Source organism: Mugil cephalus, chromosome 21 (assembly GCF_022458985.1).
Source record: "Mugil cephalus isolate CIBA_MC_2020 chromosome 21, CIBA_Mcephalus_1.1, whole genome shotgun sequence".
Classification (NCBI taxonomy): domain Eukaryota; kingdom Metazoa; phylum Chordata; class Actinopteri; order Mugiliformes; family Mugilidae; genus Mugil; species Mugil cephalus.
The window spans coordinates 17933005-17944286 of NC_061790.1; the positions used below are offsets into that span (position 1 = coordinate 17933005).

At 39.2% G+C, this 11282-nt stretch overlaps 1 protein-coding gene and 1 pseudogene across 1 annotated transcript; both read left to right on the plus strand.

Annotated features, from left to right (window-relative positions):
* The first annotated feature begins 3079 nt into the window (after nt 1-3079).
* LOC124999483 lies at nt 3080-4043 on the plus strand (annotated as a pseudogene).
* Nucleotides 4044-9647: 5604 nt separating this feature from the next.
* Nucleotides 9648-10547, plus strand: LOC124999484 (trace amine-associated receptor 1-like). The gene is made up of 2 exons (XM_047574395.1): nt 9648-9891; nt 9964-10547. The coding sequence occupies exons 1-2, from the start codon at nt 9648-9650 to the stop codon at nt 10545-10547; spliced, it is 828 nt and encodes a 275-aa protein (XP_047430351.1).
* The last annotated feature ends 735 nt before the right edge of the window (nt 10548-11282 follow it).

An 11282-nucleotide genomic window follows, 5' to 3' on the forward strand; every position in this document is an offset into this window, starting at 1 on the left:
TTGGTTTGTCTGATCCTGTGCTGTTTTTGCTTTACTCGAGCGATACTCCACTTGGGTTCCTTCCCATCTGAACTTTGACATTCCACGCGCCAAAGGACAAGTTTGCAATGGCACGCCCAGGTCGTCCTCTTCTCCTGCTGCCTGGTTCGTGCTGCACCCGACCCCAATGCTTTGTCTTGGCAGTTGTAGTTCCTCATGAAAGTAGCTCTATGTTGCTTCTTTTGTCTGCGCCAAGCCAGGCCCGATGTCAGTAAGCGTAGACCCCAGACGGTCGCCAGTAAGGTCCCTTCCTGATCTTGCACCTGGTGGGAGACCCAGTTTCGCTACTTCTGGGGAAATTTACTGCGGCTCCTTTTAGGTCATTCCATCGAAGTCCATGAATCACTGTTTGGTGGGCCCATCCCTTGCAATATTTTTTGTGTTTATACAGGTTAGAGTCAGGTTTGTCCATGAACAAATACAAGGCAAAGAAGCGATTTCATAGGGATTTGACTTTGTGTGCAATGTGAGCTACTAAAAAAGCCAAGCCTTCTGTACCTGAAACACAATAATTCTAGTTCTATTCCAGTGTGTACCATTGTTGGTAACTTTACCCATGTAAGCATTACATAATTCCTTTGTGACAGTTTAGTTTGCTCATAGTGCACCTCGGGGAGTAGCAGAGCTCTGTGTAACAACAGAGCACCTCAGGGACCAAAGACTGAACTGTGTTTCACACCTTTAATAGGGGGCAGGTTAGGTTGCATCATGCTGTAAACAAACTGTTAAGACCAGACTCGATATTCAGAGAAGACTTAAAATTATTTGATTTGAAATATTCACATATACATACCTTGACCTCATAGGAAATATATATAATATTTTGGGGAAATAAAAGTGTGTATGTGTAAATGTAAAGATTCCCACATGCAATACAGACAGTATTTTTTGTGTTACATTTTATTTGTGTTTAACAACTAATGCATAAATAACATTTAGATGGTTATGTTTTAGCAGAGTTTTAGCACAGTTTCAGCATCACAGATCTTCATAAGACAGCTAATGGGTGGCATAGCATGCCATGTTACTTTTCTGGAGGATTAGACAGACAGACAGACAGACAGACAGACAGATAGATAGATAGATAGATAGATAGATAGATAGATAGATAGATAGATAGATAGATAGATAGATAGATAGATAGATAGATAGATAGATAGATAACTATATTCATCCCCGAAGGGAAAAAGTTGTGTGAGCTGTTTCACTTACCACTGGTGTCCACAAGCACATTTGAATGTTGCTGTCACAGCAGGCATCAACAACCTTCTGGCAACAGCTCCCACCAGTTGCTTCTGCAATGGAGGACTTGCCAGAGTTTGGGATTACTAAGTCTGACTGGCAGCCTTCCCCACCATCAAAAACAACTCACGACCTCTACTCACAACAGTGTCCAAGACGTACGAAGATCTGATGACACTATCACAAGTCTATCACTGACCTTCGCCCTACTGTGCTCTGATACCAAGTATACTTATGCGCCACCTTATGCTTTAACATGATGTTTGTTATGGACGATCTCTGACCAACACAAAAGTCCAACAACTAAACACCACTCAGTTTAAGATCAGGGATGCCGTTCCTCCCAATCACTCCTCTCCAACTTGCTCCAACTGTGCCCACATGGAAGTTGAAGTCTCCCAGTAGAACTATGAAGTCCACAGATTTAGCATCTTTCAGGATTTCCCCCAAGAAGGCCAGACTCCAAACTGCTGTTCACCCTTCCCCCCCAGTGACTTGTAAACACGTGAGGATGACCCTCATGTTCATCACCGAGAACTCCAGCAAATGAAAAGAGCTGGATGTGTATTTCTACCGCTAAAGTTGGTATTCACCTTGGTAGCTTTAAATATGTTACGCTAAACCAAACTGTTCAGGATAATATTTGGAATAATAATTATCCTTGAGGCTTCAGGCTTAACATCAACTGCCAGTTATTCTGTTCTCAGTAGCACTGCATCCTTTGGAGTCATTAGGTTTTGTTAGTGCTGATCTGCTTATACTTTTTTATTTTTTTTATTTTGTGAATAGTTTCGTACAGAGACATCAGTCGAGAACATACAGCAAAAGGTCACAGTTTGGGGAATCTAGTCTGAGTTTGTGTACCATCTGCTCAACCACATGAGCTATGGAGACATACACTACTGTAGTTCAGTTTTTAGTCTTACATTCAAGCAGGCATTAGTCGTAAAGATGTAAAGAACTGAACCCAGGGTGAAACTGGTTTGAATGTTCTTGTCACTCTGGTGAAGTTTCTAATTTTGGTATATTACAAATAATGGTACTGATATTGATGGATCAACCTAGGATATATTTTCATCTCTTGACTTAATGGCAAATGTCACAGTTCTGAACTAGACCAGTAGACCTATAAATTCTGCAAACCAAATAGCACAACCAGTTTTTCCTTTCAAGTGTTGCAACAACTCAAATGATGCCAACTGATGCCCACACTCTTTGATAGACACGGAACTTTTTTTGCAAGCAAAAGGACAGGTTATGCCTTAGTCAGTGTGTTCCAAGTTGATATTATTATCCAAACTTCATTGAGTGACGTTATTAAATCAAAGGTTCTTAAACTGTTTTTACTTTGTATTGTATTTTTTAATTTGTACGTTTTTTTGCTGTAATCTTCAAGTAAATCTTGTAAATAACTAATGTCCAAAATATATAGTAGGGGTAATGTCACATTTTTAAAAGGAAACTCAAATACTCAAATAAGTATCTCAAGTATCTCAAAATGATGCTTAAAAATATCACCCCAATGGCAGTGCCTAGTCAGGATTTCTGCAACAAGCCATGATTGGATGCCATGGTTCAGGGGAGGGATTAAAGAAGTGGTCCATCATGGCAAGGTGCTGGCCATATTAAATTATGTGAGATGTTCTGGGATACACCAGTCGGGGATAACGATCAACACATGAACAAGGTTTACGAGTATGGGTGTTATTCATCATGCATGTCCATTGTTCCAGCTTAATTTGTTAATGTGTTTCATTGAAGATAATGTATAAAAGTAAAAACTGTGGATTCGGGAAGCATGATCCTCAACGAGACCGACAGTGGCACAGGGACGTTGTGTGATCAGACAGGGAATGTCTCTTGCATAATGGAAATAACCCCTTCAACAACACGTGTCTTTTTGTATATGTTTATTGGCATTGCTGTATCTGTTCTAACAATAAGTGGCAACCTGCTAGTAATCACCTCCATCATTTACTTTAAACAGCTTCACACTCCTACTAACTCTCTCATCGTCTCTCTGGCTGTGGCTGACCTGCTGGTTGGAGCTTTAGTTCTGATGTTTAACATGGCGCTGTCTGTGAAATCATGTGTGTATTTTGGGGATTTAGTGTGTAAAATGCGACGAAGTTTAGATATTTCACTCATGACCACATCTATTCTCAACCTGTGTTGTATTTCTATTGACAGATACTATGCAGTGTGTCACCCTCTGACATATCAAACTAAAATCACTCATTGTGCTGTTGTGATCATGATCCTGGTGAGCTGGAGTGTTTCTACTCTGTCAGGATTTGCCATTGTATTCGGAGGACTTAAAAATGCTGTCTGTGGAGGGCGGTGTTTCATATTTAATATTCCTTATTCAAACATATTAGGCCCTGTTGTGTCATTTTACCTTCCAGTTACCATAATGCTCAGCATCTATCTAAAGATTTTCTTTGTGGCCCAGAAACAAACACACAGCATCCAGAACACAACCATCCAGAGCAGAAAGTCTGTGAGTACAGACTCTGGCTATTGTTATGGGAGTTTTCCTTTTCTGCTGGACTCCATTCTTCCTCTCATTAACCTTTAACCCTGTGACTGATTATTCAGTTCCATCACCTCTGACTGAAACTCTGGTTTGGCTTGGCTGGTCAAATTCAATGCTTAATGCTTTTGTCTATGGATTCTTTTATAGTTGGTTCAGGTCAGCTGTCAGATTATTCATTTCTGGAAAAGTATTCACTGGTAATTTTACTAATACAAAATTGTTATAACTGACCTACTTTACTCAAATATGATTTAATTTCATTTTAACCAGAAAGACAGAAGCATGCAATGTAAGTACAGAAAGAGAGAGACAGCTGGTTATTAGTCTTGCCATGTTGTGGTAGTTGGAACATGATGTTACTGACATTATTATTATTAAATATTTAAGTAACTTTTCTTGATAATCCTCACAGCAAGAAGGTTCTGGGCTCTAATCCATCAGCCAACTGGGACTTTTTTTTTCTTGATGATAATTTCATTTGTTGCAACCGATTCCATTACTTTTAAATAAATGTACAGGAATTAAAAAAAATGACAGTGAACAATGACAACTGCAGTGGATGAAGAAAGAGGATCTGGACAACTGTTCAAAAGATGGAAAGACCCACAAAAAAGCTCTCTGTAACTATTGATTGGTTGGATAAAGGCCATCAAAAGATATGTGACATTTTCTTGAATGATTTATGTTGTTTAATTTCTTTTTAAATCTAAAGTGAAATAACACAGTGTTTAATCTCTTTGCATCGTGCTGGGATTAGCCAGGAAAGTAGCCCTGGTTGCATGACATAAGTAACAAGTTATGTGATCTATACAGCCCACTGAAATCAACTGAATTCAACAGATCTGATAAAATCTGTTGCATATCCAAGACATGAACTGAAACGTATTGAAATGAACTCCAACAAAATTATGACTTTTGAAATGTAAGGCAATCCAACATACATTTGCAAAAATTAAGCAAATATGGTTGCCTGGGAGGCAGACCAACGTCATTGCCTACATTTCACAACTATAACAGCAGTGGATAAAGGAAAGGGATTAGGGTGACTGCTAAAAAGGAGGAAAAAAGAAACAAGGAATGAAAATGGGTGTTGTGACCTTTTTTTCTCAGAAAAGCTGAGAAAAAAGGTCTTTAATCTCAAAATTGTGTCTCCTTTTGAAAATAGTCATAAATTTAGAGTGGGCCTAAACCTCTCTTATGGTGGACTAACAGGGGTTATACCGCTTTCGTCACAATTATTTTGTACATTTTATACATATTGTGGAATGCTGTAGATAAAGTGTTTGATCAGCTTTTACATTTTTTCATTTGCCTTCATATGCAGTATGAGCAACACATTTTGTCTAGCAAGGTAAAAAGCATTTGAATTACATGAATCCTAAAATAGTCCTTTAATCGAGGGAATACAAAAACTAATACACCAACTTTTCTCTAGCTTACCCAAAACTTATTACAAAAAATGTTATTGGTATTGTTGGATACATGTATTGGTCCTCATACTAGTTCATACTATGAACTATATCAAATCAAATCAAATCATACTTTATTTATATACCACCTTTCAACCGCCTGTTGGGGCGGCTATGGCTCAGTAGGTAGAGCGGATTGTCCATGAACTGAAGGGTTAGCGATTCGATCCCCCGAGTGTGCCGAAGTGTCCTTGAGCAAGATACTGAACCCCCAGTTGCTCCCAGTGCAACTGGCGCTGGTGTGTGAATGTGTGTGTGCTTGTGTGAGCGAATGGGTGGGTGTGTCTATGATGTAAAAGCGCTTTGAGTACCTTTGAGTAGGTAGAAAAGCGCTTTCATGCAAAATATAAAATGCAACACAAAGTGCTTCACAAACAAACACATAAAACATTACAAGAAACAAATCAAGAACAAACTCGCTCCCTCCCCACCCACCCACACACACACAAACGCACCCCTCACGCACACATACACACGTTACACAGACACACACACACTCACACCCATATACAATGTGAGAGCTGTTGAGACATGGCAGGGCAGAGGGCCTCACACCACCCATTGGGCTGTCCAACCACCCAGGCCGAAGGGACCCAAGGGACCCAAGGGATGGTGCCCCAAGTGTGGCAAGCCCCCACGAGGAAACACTGGAGAATTAGAAGACTGAAACAGTAAGATGTGGTAGAGAAAATAAATAAATAAATAAAATGAGTAAATAAATAAGTAAATGAAATAAATAAATAAAATAAGTAAGTAAGTAATACAAATATATTATAAAAGTAAATAAATAAGTACAAAGAAAAAATAAAATCATGTAAAAGCCTGATTAGTCTTGAGCCTCTTTTTAAAAGTATCAACAGTCCCTGTGGCCCTGAGGTTCTCCGAGAGCTGTTCCACAGTCAGGGGCCATAATAACCAAATGCCGCCTCCCCATGTATAGATCTAACTTGTGGTATTGTTAAAAGGCCGGTGCCAGAGGGTTTGCAAGGGTTGATACGGTAAAAGCAAGTCAGACAGGTAAGAAGGCCCAAGACCATTAAGACATTTAAAAACTACTAAAAGAATCTTAAAATCGATCCTGAAACACACGGGGAGCCAATGCAGCAATTTTAAAACTCGTGTAATGTGTTCCCACCGTCTGGTCCTCGTCAGCACACGAGTGGCTGAATTCTGTAACAGTTGCAAACTGTAAATGTTCTTTTTAGGAAGACCAGAGAGCAGAGCATTACAATAATCCAAACGACAGGAGATAAAAGCATGCATCAGAACCTCCGTGCTAGCCTGAGAGAGAAACAGCCGGACTCTGGCTATAGTCTTAAGATGGTAAAATCCTATCTTTGTTACATTTTTTATGTGCGGAGTAAAAGTTAGCTCAGAGCCTAAAATCACGCCCAGGTTCTTTACCTGGTTAAAAACAATTTTTTCTAAAATTTTACTTAAAAATGGTAAGTTGGATACGGGTCTGTAATTATTAAAAATCTCGGAGTCTAAGTTACTCTTCTTAAGAAGGGGCTTCACCACTGTCATTTTGAAGGCAGTGGGGAAGACATCCTTCTGAAGAGAGCAATTTACAATATTTTGAATGTGTTCCTCAAAGAATTCATAAAATGTTCTTAAAAGTGATGTGGGAATTGGATCTGAAAGGCTGGTTGTGGGCTTTACTTGGGAGAAAACTCAACCAAGTATTCTTGCATCAACCAGGACAAAACTCTCCAGTGTTTCCTGAGGTAAAAGACTGCATCTGATCTTATGGATTTTACTTCTAAAATGGTCTGCAAAGTCCTCGCAGAGGACATCTGTTGACGTAATGGGAGGTTTATTAAAATTTGGGTTGGTTAAAATATCAATGGTGGAGAAAAGGAATTTGGGTTTTTTTGTATTGTCTTTAATGAGTTTTGAAAAGTATGATACTCTGGCCTGTTTGACGGTATTGTTGTAGGTTTTGAGTTGGTTCTGTAATATTTCGTAATGAACTGTTAGTTTTGTTTTTCTCCACTTCCTTTCTGCACTCCTGCATTTCCTTTTCAATTTTTTTTATATATCTGAAATGACACCTTTGCTAAAGTCAAATATTAAAAAGTTGCTAAAATCAAAGATTTAAGAAGTTTATTTTTTGTCATTTCCACCTGGCTTGCTTGCAAGGGAGTTGCCATTTTGAAGCCATTTTGACGAAAACACTGAAACGCCCCGATTGTAGCAGGTAAGCCAAGCTAGCTGGAACCACACGCTACAACAAGTACATACTATGTAGTGTAACATACAGGAATGTGATTATAAACAGTGTGTACAATATATCCATATTAACTTTTTTTAGTATAGTTTTTGTGTAACCGCCGCATTTGCTCCATTGGCACTAATTACCAGCTAAACCGAGGCCTTTGCTAGTTTAAGGTAACTTCTGAATATCGCCTTACTCCTCTGTCTCCAATGTCTTTTGCCATGTTTCACTATCTGTGTTCATGATCTTCATATTTCACTGTCTGGCTTTTTTTTTTTTTTTACTAAATATATCTTTGAACATCTGACTAATAGGATCTGTCTTCCGCTTCACCGTCCGGGTTTCTCTCGCTCCCTCTTTCACTGTCTGCCACTATCAGAACCAACCACATGACGTCACAGGCCACAGTACAGCAAGGTGGCGGCACCCGTGCTAAAAAACATATCACGGCCGCCAAACTGTCTCATTATACGCTAACATTTGTCAATAGTGTTATAGATTGCTAATAAGAGCGGAACTTCGTCCATGAAATGCGGTTTTATTTGATTGAGCCCTTCATTTCCCCTTTAACCCAGAAAACCTTCACATCTGTTGACACAGTGACATCAAAAGTTACAGTTCAGAAGAACCACTGTACACAAACTGAACAAACTAGATTAGATTAATGGTTTGGTTCTGGTTTGGTTCCATAAATTCATGCATGCATGTCTCCCATCCACAAGCCACAAGTAGAGAAGAGAAGCCACCTTGGCTTAACTGGAAGTACCTGACCTTGAAAGACAAACATTTCATTCTCTATAGTCCATGTCAAAGCAGAGCAATGAAATGAATCATGTATAAAATTAGTTGTTCACAGGACCACAGTTCCATCCTTCTGAAACTATCAGGACTACTAATCTATCAATCTGGCTTCAGTCTGGTCAAGAAGAGATGTCAACAAGATGCCATTAGTTACTGTGAAAGAGCTTTAGAAGACCTCTGAGGTCACTGAGATGGTTGGCCCTGTCTAAATGACCATGACTCCTGAAGCACTCAACCAATTAGGTCATGAAACCCAAGATGCCAAAAAGGCGGACAGTTGAGGATCACAGTAGACGGACAACTGTGCCCATTACTAGATGGACATCAGTAGCAAAGAGCATAGTAGATCTGGTTGGGTAAACTTGTATTTAACTTCTATTGTACTTAAAGTGCTTTTGCTGAACATGTTCACATGTACATTCACACACCTTGGATCAACTTGACATGTGGTCGGTGGGGGTGGCACACTTGAGGTCACTGTTATGGCTGAAAGCAACCAGCAACTGCTATTCTACCACAAGTACAATATTACATGCAGGGGAGCTTTATGCTCAGTCATCATAAAGAGCTCTCAGCTTCAGTTTACGTGCACAAATGAAATATTTCACTTTTAATAGCCTGAAGTTCTGCCAAAATTTTAGCAGGGGAGTTGCTCTCTTCTGAATTCAGTATGTCCTGAACACATCTGATGGACCAATCACATTGTTTCAGAGAGCTTTATGAAGTGATGGACAGAGAAGTAAGTAATTTTTAAGGCACTAAAATATATAAAACACAAAATAAAAATCTAAAAGCATCACTAGTTCCAATGAACAGAAACACTGAGTGGTGAATGGATTTTATTGTGAATAGTAAAGGTATTCTAGGAAACTGTTAGCTCTGCACCCCAGCGCAGATGGCTGGTTGAACAATAAATCAAGATTAAACACTGGATATAACAAATATTAGGAGTATAGATCATTTCTATCTGATTATTGAAAATTAATGAAATATTAGATATAATAAAAAAGACACATAGCAGCCTGAGAGGAATCCCCCTTAGAGACTAGTGGATATCCTGTCTCTATAGCCACGCCTTTCAACGTTATATTTAATCAGCACAGACTGATATATTTAATCTAGAGATGCTGTTTAGAGACCATAGACGTCTATTACTGTATGGGCAACTGTGTGCTACACTGCGTGAGTTGTGAAAAAATATGTGAAACATTAACTGAAAACCTGTGTACACGGAAAACTTTAGAAATCCTCTGGAGTTACCGAAGATTTACGTATGGAATCATTATCTGTCAACAGGACCGGTGAGGACACTGTAGTCAAACTACTCTGTAATGAATCAGCAATGGTGTCTGGGCTAACCGTTAACGCTTTATATTTATGTGTTTTAATAGGCTCTTTGTCAGTTCTCATAACATTTGGAAATCTTCTGGTAATCACTGCCATCATTTACTTCAAGCAGCTCCACACTCCTACTAACTGTCTCATCCTCTCTCTGGCCATGGCTGACCTGCTGGTTGGGCTTTTAGTTTTGCCTTTCAGCACCGTGCTGTCTGTAAGCTCATGTTGGTATCTTCAAGATTTACTCTGCAAGGTACGGGGCAGTTTTGACATGTTATTGTGCACATCCTCTATTCTGAACTTGTGCTTCATCTCAGTTGACAGATATTATGTAGTGTGTCAGCCTCTGACATATAGAACGAAGATGAATGTCCATGTAACTGCCATCATGATCCTGGTCACCTGGACTGTTTCTGCGCTACTTGGAGTTGGCATCACTATTCGGGGACTGGGTCAAGTGCACTTCCAAAGGTGTCATATATTTCAAAGCACAAATTCAACCGTAATGGGAGCTGTTTTTGCATTTTACATTCCAGCTCTAATAATTATCACTGTCTACCTAAAGATATTGATGGTGGCACAAAGACAGGCACGCAGCATCCAGAAGACAACAAAGTCCAGAGCTACTGTGGCTAAGATGGAAAGCAAGGCCACCAAGACTCTAGCTATAGTGATGGGAGTGTTTCTCATGTGTTGGACTCCTTATTTTCTCTGTATCATTTTTTACCCTTTGAGTACAATACCATTACCTGTGATTGAGACTTTTAAGTGGCTTGGATGGTCGAATTCAATGCTCAATCCGTTTGTCTATGCTTTCTTTTATAGCTGGTTCCGATCAGCTTTTAAAATGATAATTTCTGGGAAAATATTTCAAGGGGACTTTTCCAATACCAAACTGTTTTGATACGATTCTCTGTCTCGCTGTGCCATCTATATGTAATTGCTGGTTGTGGTTCAGTAGGAAAGGCACGCTGTACACGAACAAGACGATTAACAGTTCAATCCCACGTACGAGGACCACAAGCTGATGTTACTCCCAGTTACTGTGACACGGTGTGGGGATGAATGTGTATGTGTATCATCATGATTGTAAAGTGCATTGAGTACTGGCAGGTTAAAAAAGCACTTTTTGTATGCTGACATCACTGGCTCTTACTTTTTCTTTTGTGCGTATTATTTAGTTGTGACACACACTCTGGAGGCATTTGGATGTAGATGAGATTTTTTTTTCTCCATCTGAAGTCATATTACATAAGCCTAAGAGTGAGGTATACTTCTGGAAGTTTGACAGTGATGTCATACTCCAACCCTAATAAGATCTGACAAGATGCAAGTTAATTCCTTTCATTTACACAACCAAACCAAAAATTAGATTTATTCAAATGATAGATACTGTAAGTTGCTTATTGTCTTGCTCATAAAGTGATGTTAATGTTCTGCCTCTACTGTGACTTGGCTCTCTGCTTCCCCTTGTAAGCAGTTTAATCAGAGGATGATAAAGACACAAGAATCTATCAGTCTGAAGACTAAGGCAAAATACTTAATAATGCTAAAAGGAAATTAATTGTACCTTTTGACACCACCTTACTGTTTAATTACAGCAGTAGACATAAGCAACTTGTAATTATGAGTAAATGTA

Bases quoted from the DNA above. Each gene is read 5' to 3' on its own strand.
- LOC124999484 (XM_047574395.1), top strand. From the start codon at position 9,648: ATGGTGTCTGGGCTAACCGTTAACGCTTTATATTTATGTGTTTTAATA. The intron at 9,892-9,963 runs GCAAGGTACGGG...TCATCTCAGTTG, and splicing joins GTATCTTCAAGATTTACTCT to ACAGATATTATGTAGTGTGT.